We start from the raw sequence: 13,702 nt of genomic DNA, 5'->3' as shown, positions 1-13,702 counted from the left end.
GCGTCCTCCCTGACTCCCCCCTCCGCGCCCGCAAATGGGCTCACCCACATCCGGGGATCGGGGAGAAGGCGTGCGGGTCACGTGACGCTGAGGGTGTGGCCCGGAGGACGCGGGAGCCGCGCTGGGCCGGGTGCTGGTAAGGTTTTCCCGCACCTCTAGGCTAAGTCTTGGAGGGGCGCGCGTTCGGACTTCTGCCGCTCCTCTTTGCCGAGGCTGTCGTTTTCACCTCATCCTCGAAACCACTTCTCTTATCGCACGTCGAGCGGAATGGAGAGGGACTTGCTCGGCGGTCCTGCACATCCCCCGCTTCCGCATTTGGTATATCCCGCCTCTGGGCGGAAGCAGCGGCCGTGGGGCGGCCTCCTACGTCTGTACGGATGGTGGTGGCCTGCGAGGGTCATTTCTAGGGAGGGAAGAGGCGTTCCGGCTTTGTTCAAGTAACTGCATTCGTTAACGGAACTCAAAAGCTGAGGTGAATAAAACTGCCCCCGCCCCGGGGAACATACTCACCGCGTGTGTGGGAAGACCACGTGACCGGCAGTGTAAGAAGCTCCCGATTGGGAGCGTTCACTGCGCCAGGGGAACAGTGGCACCGCTTAGAGGAGGGGACCGCACTCTACCTGGCTCTTGGAGAAGGCCTCCTGCGGGAAGCGACGTGGGAGCTCAGTTATTTGGATTAGCTGGGGGAAAGGAGGAAGACAGAGCATTCCAGGCATTGGGACACTCACATGTGTAAGAAAAGTTTTGTTCAGGAAACTGGTTAATGGTTCATTCTGGCGAGTGTGGCAAGTGCTTGGAACAGCTGCCGTGTCCTGGATTGTCTCGATGCTTTCCACTTTTAAAGCCCTTTAAGAGTGAAGGCAGTTTAGCGCCTAACTCTGGAAATGGGTTGTTGAGCCTATGAGCTGACACCCAACTTTGAGTTTGGAAGGAAAAGTAGGTGTTAATGAAGGGGCAAGGAGACTCTTAACTGCCAAGACTGGAAAGTATAACAGGGTTAGAGGTGTTTAGAAGAGAAACAGGTGAAAAAAGATTGAGGGCAAATTGGGGAAAGATGTGCAGGGTCATTGATACAAAATTTACACCTGGCAGTTGGAAACAATAATACCTGAGCAGTCATTTACAAAGCCAGCTTGTTGAGTGGAGGTAAGGACAAGAAGGAACGGTTCAAGGGCAGGATGTGTGCTAAAGCTGGAGTGATCTGAGAAAACTTTACAAAAAGCTGGAATCTGTGTGTAACTGGGAAAGTCAGCTGGGAGGGACTGTGATCTTACAAACAAACAGTAAGCTGACAGATGAGATGAGCCTTCTGCAGAGTGATATTACGCCAAAAGACACATCCAGGCTAAAAGAGCCTGGAGAATCCAAGTGCTTGATTACATCATCTCCTCATTCATCTTAATGTTTAAGAAGTAATCTCTTTGGCTTACAGATCTGGCAAGATCAGAGCTGCTGCAGGAGCATGGACAGTGAGGTACAGAGAGATGGAAGGATCTTGGATTTGATTGACGATGCTTGGCGAGAAGACAAGCTGCCTTATGAGGATGTTGCAATACCACTGGTAGGCTATGATTTGTGCTAGAGTGGTGGGTTAAAGGTATGATCTGAAAGACCCTAGTAGAGGTAAGACAATGGACAAATAAACTAGTAAGGCAAAGAAATCAAAACTGGGAAGTCTTCTAATTCTAGAAGCCTCTGGAGAGCATTTAGTTCAACTTTTTATTTGAGGAGAAATGTGGTTCAGAGAGCTGGTGGACCAGCTCAGTTAGGGGTCCTGCCAGAACTGAACCCCGGATCTTCCGAGCCATGTTCTATCCATCACACCAAAGCTAGTAAGCCACATAGTGAGAGTTTAATGCACATGGTGAGGAGGAACAAGAAGCAGTGGCCTATAAACTTCATTTCTCCTCTGCCTGTCGTTTGTCAGTTGATATTTTTAGAAACTCACATGTTTCGGAACACACAACTTTCCTAGGTTCCCTGGAAAATAATCCGGAAGACAACCGACTTTTTTTCATTTGTACTGAGACCAACAGGCTCTCTTTTCTTTCTTGATCTGGAAAATTCTCCTGCTACTGGTCTGTTAACCCTCGTGTAATAAGTGATCTAAATATTTTGCTTGAATAAATGCTTATTGAAAATCGTATTTATGTCATGCAGGCCTAGCAAGAACAGGGACAATTTTTCTTGAGAGCATGCCAACTGCCGTGAAAAGAGCTGTCAATAAAATAGAGCTTGCAGGCAGACTGTCTGTTGCTACATTTACTTACAGAGAAATGACATTCAGCTCACTTCCACTTTCAGTTAAGAATAAGAGATAGTATATTCAATGACTAATATGCATATCAAAGAATAAGTCACAGCTTATTCTTAGAAAAATAGTCAAAAGAGAGAGCATAATAATTATAGCTCCACTTACTGAATATCTGTCTCGTGCAATGGATCAAGGTTGAAATCTGACATACAGTATCTCTAATCCTTAAAACAACTTTCAAGGGAGGGGGGTGATGTTATCCGCCGTGGATAGGAAGGAACTAGGATCAAAGAGGAGAACTTGCCCAAAGGCTGGTAGCTGATAAGCTGGACATCACATCTAGCTCTGTAAGGCTCCAGTTCTATTCTGTGGACTTTTGTTGGTTCTTTCATTCCACGAGCAGTTCTTTGAAGCCTACTTTGTGCAGTAAGACTGGATAAACACAAGGTATAGTTTCTGCCCCTCGAGGTCTAGAGAGGCAGCACATATCAATAAATAATTGTAGTAGCAAGTAGTCTAAGTCAGGTCGTGAGCAGCTGCGTAGTATGAGAAGTGGCTGCCTGGTGGGCATCAGGAAGCGTTTCAGAGAGAAAATAATGTTTCAGCTGCTCATAAGGGAGGACCAGAGGTTTAGTGGGCGTAGGTAAGGGCCCTCCAGCAGAGGAGGTTAGAGTTTTGCAAAGGCTTAGAGTTTTGAAAGGCTGTGGGAGATGGTGAGGCATTCGGTATGGATGGAGAGTACTTATCATGTAAAGTAGGAAGAAAAGTTGGTCTTGGACCCGATTTTTAGAGGAGCATTTGATGCCCTGCTTAGCCCTCATCCTGAGGACATCCTTTAATGAGTGGTCTTCAAAATCGAAATCTGCCATGCTCAAATACATTAGAAAATCAGTTTAGCAGCATTGTTACAGAATGTGCCAAGGAGAGACAGGGCAGAAGAAGGTGACAGAGCAGTGTCTAGACAAGTGTCTAAACAAAGGCAAGAAAGTGGAGGGGAATTGCTGAATTCTGGACATGCGAACAGCAGGATTTGGGGACCATCTGTCTGGAAGGGGTTGCGAGAGGGAAATTTCCATTTGACTTCCAGGCTGTCACCTGGTCCTGTTGCTAATCCTCGTCTTTCCCCAGGGCTTGTGATTCTAAGGCGATGTGTATGTCACTTAGCTTTTGCTGCTGCCTAACAAATAACCCCCAAATCAGTGGCTCGAAACCACAGCTATTTATGTCATGCTTTTGTAGCTTGTTGAGAGAGTCTTCTGATCTTCACCAGCTCGGATGATTTCTGCTGGACTTGCTGGTGTTTTGCAGTCAGCCAGTAGGCTGGGTGATTCAGGACACTTTGACATGTCTGGCAGTTAGCAAGCTGTGAGTGGGGGTGATGAACTGACTGGGCCATAGTCTCATCATACAAGGATTAGCCCAGACTTCACATAGTCATCTTAGGGTTCCAAGGGCAGCATCAGAGGAAACGGCAAGGCTTCATGGAGTCTAGGCTGCGAACTGGCCCATGGCATTGCAGCTGCTTTCTGGGAGCCACAGCAAGTCACATGGCCAGTCCAATCCAAGGGTTAAGAAATGAACTGTCTTTTCAGAGGAGCAGCTGCAAAGAATTGTGGCCATTTTTGCAGTGCACCATAGGAGATGGTTGTGTTTGCCATACTTTATGACACTTTGTTTTCTAAGCACATATGCAATTTTATATGTTGGCATTCATTGCAGGAGACAGTAGTGACCAAATGAAAGACATGCTATTTTAGAACCAGATAAAATTAAATAAGTTCCGAATTAAATAATTGATTAACCAAGGACTTGTTTATGCTTTGTCAGCTCTAAGTAATTATTGAAACCAAACTCTCTTCGAATGCATTTTTATTTTCCAGTAAATTTGTACAAGTATGTTTGAATCTGAGTATTATATTTGAAGATCAAGATGTATGTGATTCAGGTATACTTGTACATGTTGTGTAAGTAAATAATTTCGTATATATTAAACATCATACATTTGAAGGAAAAAAATTATATTCATATTCTGCAAATTGGAGTCCAGTGCGGAATCCTAAGTCTGGATATTGGGTAATAGTTTGCTACCCTAAAAAAAAAGTAAATCCAAATAACTGAAAAGAAATATATTGGCATCAGTGAATTCTAGTACAAAGCAGAGTTTCAGTGATAATAAAGTGAAGTTTAAAACATAAGGAAACTGGAAGCTCCAGTGGCACAATCGGTTAGGGCACAGTACTTACAAAATGTAAGGAAACTATGGAAAGATCTCACCACACGTACAAAAACATGGTAACTGTGAGGTGATGGATGTGTTAATTAACCTTAATTCAGTAATCATTTCGCAGTGTATACCTATACATCGTTGTGTAGTACAACCTTAAACTTACACAGTGTTATACGTAAGTTAAATCTCAATAAAGCTGGAAATACACATGTATAAGGAAACTAGCCCAGATTCTGCACTGGGTATGGCCCACGGCGGACCATTTTAAGAAAATTGCTGGTAGGATGTGTTGCTTTGTGTTGCCCGGCTCCACCACTAGGGGGAAGTCTCATCTATTATGTTACATTTTCAGGGCTCCCCATTTAACCTCCATTGTAGTATAGGCAGGTTGGATACAGGATGGTTTTCAATACATTTCTTGTCCTTAAAGAATATGCCGGCAAATGTGGTATTCTATAAAGCAGCTTCCCGGAAAAAGATTTAGGACTGGCTCTTCAGTATTCTAGCCACCAGTAAGGATTCCAAATATTCTTTGCGCTGGATAACCCCACACAGCGCTGAGCACCTGACTTCAGGCCCCTCGCTTAGTCCTCACAGCAGTCCTGTGAGGTGATGGCCACTTTTTCCTCCCACTGCCCAAGAGGAAACGAAGGCTCCGAGGGACTGAGTACCTTGCCCGCATAGCCCAGCACGTGGGGAGTCACGGGCTTGGATCCCGGTGGCTTCCAGAAGCCCGTGTCCTTAGCCACACTGCCTCCTACACAAGCACCAGAGTCATACCGCCATCACTCCTGACGAGGTGGATCAGGGCACATCTGAGCGATACCTGGGATAGCTCCTCACATTTTTTAATTCTGGCTTTTTCCGTAGGATACAATTCTGTTAATTTTGCTGCCTGCTTCTAGGAACTCACAGGTTTTAATTCTGAGTACTCTTGAGTTTTAAGGGGTTTGTTACTGCCGAGTATGCTGTCGTTCTAAATGTCCATTGTACCTTTTCAGAATGAGCTTCCGGAACCTGAACAAGACAACGGCGGCACCACAGAATCTGTCAAAGAGCAAGAGATGAAGTGGACCGACCTGGCTTTACAGTACCTCCACGAGAACGTGCCCCCCATGGGAAACTGAAGCCTGGCCCCTGCTCCTGGGCGGGTGGTTTTAAATACACAGATACAGATTGTTTTCCTTCAGTCTCCTAATTCACATCTTTTAGTGGTAGATCAACACTCAAAAATGTACATCCACTTACTTAGTGGCAGCAAAGTGGGATGTGAAAATTCTCACCAGGGTGAGAAGCTGATTGAGAGTCTCAGAAATGCAGGGTGTTTGGCCCTTTGAACCTAAAGTTCTTTATTTACTAGTTTGTGTTTGAACATGAGTCATTAAACATTTGCCTTTAACTCTGCGTTTGCTTTACTGTCAGAGTTTAACACTTCCCGACTACTTATATGTGTCCTGTGACACAGGTGGTTGAAGATGCAAGATGGAAAGGTGAGGAAAGAGGAAGCCAGCCCTGGGGAGAATAGCCCACTTCTCACATAGCCCCGCCCTGAGTGGGTTCTGTGGAGTCTGTGGTTATAATGGGTTTGTCGATAGCCCATTCACTGGTTACTGGGACTCCTAAGACCCTCCCCCCCATGGTATTTTTCAAACTTTGGATAAATTTACTGATTGAACAGTATCTGACAGTTAACCTCTGTTCTCCCTACAACTTCCTTTGGTGCCATTGGAAAGGCGAGATGGACCACTAGTTTCATCCAGTAACAGGATTCCCTACTTTCTCCAAGCCCTTTCAGGTAATAACTGAAACACCGTGGAGTCAGTATTTAGTTAGACATTTGTATAAGAACTTGTATTTTAATAAACACGTTGGTGGACATTTATCTCCTGGAATTGCTTGCCCCTGTGAAGTGGTGTCTTTCTTGTGGGAGAGTCAGGTAATTGAATCTGTGGGAAGAGGCCCTGGCTTTTACATCTATTCCCACTGGAAAATGAAACATCAAATAACTGAAATCTCTCTTTTCATAGTTTTTTACTGGGTCATTTTGTTTACTAGCTTTTAGGAGGAAGACGTATACCACAAAGCAAATGAGCTGATTTTAGGGTTTCTATCGGAAACATGGTTGTGGCAGCTCACCTGTAATCCAGACATACTCAGGCTGATCCTGTGCACCAGTGACTTGCCTAGAGGTCACTCATCTCAGAACAAAATCCCCAAGTCACCTGTCCTTCAATAACTGAAGAAAGACAACCCAGTAGAAAAAAGAAGTAGGATATTCAGAAGAAATATTTTATACCAAGGGAAAACAAAGCTTTTCAAAAACTTAAAGTACCTAGAATGCCACAGTTCTTCCCCATTCTAGTTAAGTGAGGGTTTTACTACAACTTTATTTGTGGTACGTAATACCTGAGACACTGAGAGCTAGTGGTTGTCCGTATGAATCCAGGCTGGCTTACGGGCCCAGCCTTTCCCAGGAGTACTGGTCGACCAGTAAAACGTGAAAGCTGCCTAGGTTCCAGCTGAATCAGAGTGTGATACCTGTACGCAGACAGCTGTTCCCTCTGCTTGGCTTGTGAGTCTCATCTGAGAACTGCCCCTCTGCCAAGTGATAAGGTGCCAGAACCACAGCCCATTGTACGAGGAATTAGGTGACCAACCCTGGGCCAGTCAGATTGTCGACGGCAGCTTTGGAATCTGCCTGTCTCGGACTGGCTGGAAGATGACAGCAGCCATCATAGGGCGGCTTTTCGACCGTATGTTGTGAAACACCCAAGGAGGAAAGTGCAGAGGGAGGCTGCGAGGCTGTGTCCCTGCTGCTTTGCAGTTGGCTGGTTGCTGCAACTTTCCAGTTCAAAGCATGAGGACTGTTCTCCTCTGGGGGCGCCTCACTCGGTGCTGGGAATACAGTTGTGGACCACAAGCGTGGCTTCTGCCTTCATTTAGGGGAACAAGCATTAAACCAATAGGTATACAAATCTGTCAATTCAAATTGTAACACATGCGAGGAAGGAAAAATAAAAGATGTCACTTAGGTTCCTAGAAGCAAAGCCTGAGACAGTTTCTTGTGCAAGGAACTTACTGAGACTATGCTCTCAGGAGAAACCTGGAGGGAAGCAGAATAGGGCAGGGGAAGACATTGAACAAGGATCTGGCTTCAGCTGAAGTCTGGCCTCTGCCTGATCCTCCGGGAGCTACAGAGCATGATGTCATCAAGAAACTTTCCACCTTAAGGCAAGATGCTCAGGGTGCGGCGATCAGTCATTGGCTCTGCCTTCCTGCCATCCCCTAGGGAGGGCATAACCTGGCATTGCCGGGGAACAGGGCTCTCCAGAGGACAGAGCAAGGTGGACTCTAGGCAGCCACACAGCCAGGGAACAGGTGCACAGGCAGACCAGGCAAAGGGGTTCTGGGCCCAACGGTGACTACTGCAGGGTAGAGAGAGCATGACTCAGGGACCTGATTTAGATTGGATAATCACAGCTTTTATACCTTGTGATAAATAGCTTTCAGAGCGCATAATTTCAAATATTTTATTTCTGGATGGTTCCCATTCTCCAAGGAAGTAGCCGGGTTCTTAGTGCTTCCTGTTCACTGCAGAGAGCAGATGTTCTCAAAACAACTGTACCCCTTGTTCAGGGAGCAGGGGAGGGAGGGAAAGGAGGAACCTCTTAGGAGTGGTGGAAGTCTGCACCCCAGTCGCTGGTGGTCCCAGTGAGATGGTGAACTTCAAAGGAGTGTGGTTTTGGGGTGTTCTTACATGAAACCTGAAGTCAACCTGAGTCTCCCAGCCTAAAGACCCCCAAGCACTGGGACCTCCTCCTTCAAGGACCCCTCGGAGTTGGTGGTGAAGATGGCAGCTGGGAGGCAGATGGACTGAAGAGCAGAGGTCCTCGCCCATTTTCCAGCTCATTTATGAGCATCCTAAATGCTTGTGAGACCCTGAAAGAGGAAAGGACACCCAAGCGACCACAGATTTAAGTTCTGCTGTAGCACAGTAGAATGGAGCCAGAAAGATTTAATTTGCTCTGAAGAAAATAAGAAAGAGCGATATTACTTGTACCCTTCTGGTCGTCTGGGAGCCAACCCCCGATGGATGCGTAAGTGTAGCCGGGGAGTGAATTGGGGGGTGAGGATTGATGGCAGAGAGCAAATTGCATAAAGCCCGGAGGTGGGACTAGCGTCACAAGTAAGGTGGGTGGGTAGGCAGGAGGGGGGCGGGGGAGCTGCCTGATCATAACTTTTTTTAACGAAAGTCACTCCGGGTTTGAGCAGGTAAGAATAGAAGTGGAAAGACAGAAGAGCATTGCCTTAGCCTAAGTGAGGAATGGTGATGGCCTGAACCAGCAAGATGGAGGTGGAAGTAGAGGGACTTGGGGTATCTCAGAGGTAATTGCCCAGACGTGCATGGTGAGAGGTGAATGTCATGAAGCCAGGACCCCGGATGGTGGCGGTTGTGTTTCAAAAGAGACTCGGGTGCTCAGTGTGAGCACTGCCCTGTGACCAAAGAGCGAATTCTCTGAGCCAGACGGGTGCTCCAGATGCAGCCTCTGTCCTCTAGAAATAGAATCTGGTCCCGGAGCTGCCTATCCTTTGAAGCACAACCTAAACCCTCTTCTTAATAATGCAGTAACAACGACACAGTTAACTGCACGCCTCTTTGGGCTTTAGCCCGAAAGCCAAACGGAGGGGAGGTCCAGCCCTCGAGTCCACTTCTTGAGGTGAGTGTTATTGTCCTTATGGAGCAGGAGATGGCGACTTCAAATTGAATAACTTGTTCCAAGTTAAAGTCACTCAGATAGTAAATGGATTCCAACCTAGGCTGTCTGATCCTAAAACCCATGTCCTCCTCCTGGACCATGTGACATCCCCTGAAAAACCCTTCTGGGGCCACTCCATGCTGTAGTAGGAAGACAATCCTACTGGATTACTTAGAACTTCCAATTATTTACCTCCTTTTATCATTGAGATAAAGAACTGAAAAACTTCTTGTTAGGAACCTAGGAATCTTGATGCATTAAAAACCAAACCCATATATAAATCATATAACTCACAATTTTACCACCATGAGTCATATTGTCACTGGCTTGTATCCGAAGTTAAATCCCCAAGGTGTGTTTTCAGATTTTTGACGCTTTCACAGCTCGATGTCAGTGTTACTTAGTACCCAGCAGGGGACGCTGGGTTCCTTTAAGAAAGTCTGAATTGCTGGCAGAACTCGAAGAAAATTCTAACTGAAGGTCCTGAATAAATGCGGTGTTTTGCTTGGGACTGGTTCTGCATATCTGGAGTCCCAGTGTGCTGGGTCTGGGTTTGCGTGAATCCCTGGAATTCTGGCCGGTCACGCTTGGACTGGGCAGCTCACCTAGTGGGCGCCTCACTCTTGCTTTGTGGGGCGCCAAGAGGGCACATGGAAGGAAAGGGTGTTCAGAACTTTGGTTACAGAAACATAGTCAGAATCAGGATTTTTGCCCACCTGTGACCCCACCTCACAGTAGGGCCTGGGGACTCTACTGTGCTATTTCCCAGCTCTTTGTGTTAATTTCTTTGGAGAATTTAGGCAGCATCCTGGATTGACTCTTGAAAGACCATTTTCCAAAGCTTCCTTTCCTGATCTGACCCTGCTTTACACAGCTAAATTCAGTCCCAGTTCCTTGCCACGCTGTACCCCATCCATGGGCTCCTCTGGAAAGTAGTGGGGAGGTGGGGACTGGCAGAGAAAGGCAGCTGGGTGGTCTCTTGAGGGGACATCACATTGTGGCCTTCCTGGCCCCAGATGATGGCCTCGGCCTCTGCACCTGAGCCAGCCAGGACTGGCTTCACGGGCACACAGCCTGTGCAATCTCACAGGCCCCGCACACAGTGGGCTCTGCTGCGGCTGTCTTGAAACTCTTAATCACATTTGAACAAGCAGCTCCTGTTTTCATTTCATACTGGGGGGTCATAAATTAGTTAGCTGGTCCTTGGCTGTAGGATTCCATGTTGGATGGTAACTAACTCGACCCAGCAAGTGCCCTCACCTTGGGAGTGAGAACTCAAGATACTGTGAGCATCAGCCTTTGGGGTGACAGAAAAGCAGGCAGGTCCAGGAAAAGCAAGAAGAAAGATGGGACAGACGAAAATTCAGGCAGCCTGAACGGTATTCTGGTTCCTCCCAAAATGATGCAGTGTAATTGCCTAAATGGTTTCCTGAGCTCCTCCATCATCCCAGCCACCCAGAAGTTAGCAGAGCTGCCCTTGGAGTAAGGGGTACGTAGACACACTGAAAGTGCAGCAAGAGATTCTGTGGATGGCTCAGAGAACTTGAAGAGAGGGGTTGCCCAGTCCTAGGCAGGCCCTGGCCTACACTTCACCTGGAGCTCGGCCAACTACTACATGGATCTGCATTCTGCCGTGCTGGGAACAGCAGTGCAGGTGGCTCAGAATCAAGCTTCGACTGGAGTAAAGATAAGAGAAGCACAGCTACAGAGCTGGGAAGCATGGTCCACGGGTTCATTCATGACAGGTTCTACCCAGGTTTTTGTTTAGTTTACCGTTCTGTGTTGAGTCCTATGAAAAAGCTGTTATTATAGGTCAAAATAGTCAGAGAGTCACAATTTCCTCTGTTTTTGGCTAGTATTACCCTTTCCTAGAGCCAACTGTGTGCGAATATACCCAAAGACGCATCTGCATGCAATGCACACAGACTGGATTTGATGGGGGAGGCGAGGAGATGGCAAAGGGTGGAGAATTTGAAAACAGCCAAATGACTGGAAAGGAAGTGAGGGAGGTTGATGTGTAAACCCATCCCAGTTATCCCACGCCTCCCCTAGTGACTCAGCTCCCCTCTACCGTGCTGCCACAACCCAAGGGCAAAAGGGGTTTTCCTCTGCCCATGCCACAGTCTTGCCTCGGCTCTCCCGGCATCTCTGCCCATGCTGCCTCCCTACCTGTCCTGTTAGTCTTGAGCACTTCCCCTGCCCCCACCGCCATGCTCACAGATCAGTGCTCACTCTAAGGGCATGCATCTAACTGGGCAGGACATCTTGAGGAAGAGCGAGCATCCCTGCCTCTTTGCCAGTGGGGATGCCCTTCTATCTGTCATCCAGTCACACCCCACGCAGCCTCCCCCAGCTCAGCCCGGACAGATGGGAACGGGCCTGCCTGGTGAGGCCCTTCTCTCCAGCCCCATCTTCTTGGGTTTTGTGTTCCCAGCCGCTCTCCTCCTAGCTCTCAAACTTTCAACTCTCAGGTCTCTGTGGATGTTGGAGGATACTCCTTCCTCTCCTCTCACAGCTGCTGCTCACCCAGGGCTGCCCTCTGGGAGATTCAGTGCTCACAAGTCTAGGTTCCTAGCCCAGGAGTACAAGAGCAATGAGCCCTGGGCCGGGCTGGAGGGTCCCAGATGGACTGGCCTCGTGACCAAATTGGAAGTGCTGTGGCTCTGGCCCCATCTCCTCCCACTGAGAACTACCTGAGAAACTTACCCAGTTTCTTTTGTCTTTTAAACAATCAAGGAATCAGTCTTTCTCTGTCTACATTCCTATTTCTCTTTCTTGCTGTTTTTTCTCCCTTTCTCTTATTCAAGCATTTACTTAAATATTTGTCTTTCTACATTAGATTTCTCTTTCTTCTTTCACGTTGCAAATTCCTGTAAAGTAGAACACGCATCATGTTTGCATCTTTATTTATTAATTTTTTACTTTTTTGGGGGGGATATGTGAGTAGGTAATTAGGTTTATTTATTTACTTTCTTTTTAAAACTTTTTATTTAGTTATTCTTAATGGAGGTACTGGGCATCGAACCCAGGGCCTCATGTATGCTAAGCAAGCACTCTACCACTGAGCTATACCCTCCCCTTGTGTCTTGTTTTATTTTACATAATAGTTACTTATGTGAAATTACATGTAAGTAAAATGTATATAGGCTGCTGCAAAGTATAGTGGCTAGAATACAGACTTGGGAGGCAGAAAGACCTAGGCTCAAAACCCAGCATAGAGAGGAAAAAAAAAAAAAGAAAAACCCAGCATAGCCCAACAGCTGTCCATCCCAGACAAGTTACTTACCTTCCTGAACCTCAATTTCTGTGTTGGAAACAGCTGACAATACTGCTCACATGACAGGCTCATTGGAGGATCAAATGAGACCATGCAGGTAAAGTGCTGAGAACAGTTTCTGGCACATGGTAAGCACTTGGTGAATATTGCTATTGTTTGTTTTCAATAAAATAAAATAAGCATTTCCCAAAAATTCTACACAGATATTCTGAAGTCAAGTCAAAGAATACTTTTATTATGTAAATAACCATTCCTAAATAATCCTCAGGGGTTATGTTACATAGTAGAAACAGCAACACATTAGAAGGCAGAACATCTGGGTTCAAGTTCTAGTACTACCATTTACCAGCTGTGTGACCAGAAGCCTGCCTGTCAACCTCTCTGAGCCTACAGTACAGAGTTGGTGAGTAAAATGAGTACAATGAATTCTGGACTGTTTTGTAGTTATAAAGAACTGTATACACTTAAGTTAGACATCATAATTTACCGCATAAATTCACAGCTTATTCTTAAATTCCTATTTCATATAGCTCTTAACGTGCTAATTTCAACATTATAAACATACATGTAGGCATTATCTGTAAGCAAATGTACATAAACATGTTTTTGTAACTCTAGAAGGAAAGACAAAAAATGATTGGCAGTCATTGCCTCTTGTGACAAGATTAGACTATCCATGAAGGAAATTGTCACACCTTACTCTATCTCCTTCTGGAAAAGAATTGTGTTGGGGTTATGGGTAATTAAAATAATAATGTAGATATTGTGAAACTCAGAATGGCATTGCTTTAAAAAAAAAAATTCCCACTGCCTTTGGATAAAGATTGGGAATGTACCTTAAACCTTGGGTCAGCATTCACTAACTTTCATCCTACTGATATTCAGCAGAGCACTAGCTTTGTATAAAGCACTATGGGAGATGCCAAAGTAGATTAGATGTGGGATTTTACCTGAGATTACAACATGTTAGATCAGATAAGACACTCATGTAAAGAATCAGAAGCTAAGAAGAAAGTAGTCAGTGTGCCTGGTGCACTGCAAGTGCTCAATGAATACTTACTGGATCAATAGATACAGGGGTGGATGGATGGATGGATGGATGGATGGATGGAGGCATGGATGGATGGATGGAAGCATGGGTGCACAGATGCATGGATTATAAAGATAATGCCATGGAAGAGGGTAAT

General features: G+C 46.0%; 2 protein-coding genes across 5 annotated transcripts in view; one reads left to right on the top strand and one right to left on the bottom strand.

Moving 5' to 3' along the window:
* The window catches only part of CEP63 (centrosomal protein 63), a 64,852-nt gene extending 64,670 nt beyond the window's left edge, over window positions 1-182 (bottom strand). The window contains exon 1 of the mRNA XM_031677953.2: window positions 45-182. The gene's annotated coding sequence lies outside the window, so the exon portion shown is untranslated. The remainder of the gene's footprint in view (window positions 1-44) is intronic.
* Window positions 2-6,373, top strand: ANAPC13 (anaphase promoting complex subunit 13). 4 transcript variants are annotated; one of them, XM_072955767.1, is made up of 3 exons: window positions 2-136; window positions 1,433-1,561; window positions 5,483-6,373. In XM_072955767.1, exons 2-3 carry the CDS (start codon window positions 1,463-1,465, stop codon window positions 5,606-5,608), a joined length of 225 nt encoding a protein of 74 aa, XP_072811868.1. In that variant the 5' UTR covers window positions 2-136; window positions 1,433-1,462; the 3' UTR covers window positions 5,609-6,373. The 4 variants fall into 4 exon arrangements, with proteins under 4 accessions (XP_072811868.1, XP_072811903.1, XP_072811956.1 ...); XM_072955802.1 differs by lacking the exon at window positions 2-136 and adding an exon at window positions 333-472; XM_072955855.1 differs by lacking the exon at window positions 2-136 and adding an exon at window positions 501-732.
* Window positions 6,374-13,702: the final 7,329 nt, after the last annotated feature.

Source organism: Vicugna pacos, chromosome 1, assembly GCF_048564905.1.
Source record: "Vicugna pacos chromosome 1, VicPac4, whole genome shotgun sequence".
In the NCBI taxonomy this organism is placed as follows: Eukaryota; Metazoa; Chordata; class Mammalia; order Artiodactyla; family Camelidae; genus Vicugna; species Vicugna pacos.
Note: the sequence above shows the minus strand (reverse complement) of the source record. Positions and strands in the feature narration are given on the sequence as shown.

Coding starts and splice junctions, on each gene's coding strand:
- ANAPC13 (XM_072955767.1), top strand. CDS start 1,463: ATGGACAGTGAGGTACAGAGAGATGGAAGGATCTTGGATTTGATTGAC. Junction 1,562..5,482: donor AGGATGTTGCAATACCACTG/GTAGGCTATGAT, acceptor GTACCTTTTCAG/AATGAGCTTCCGGAACCTGA.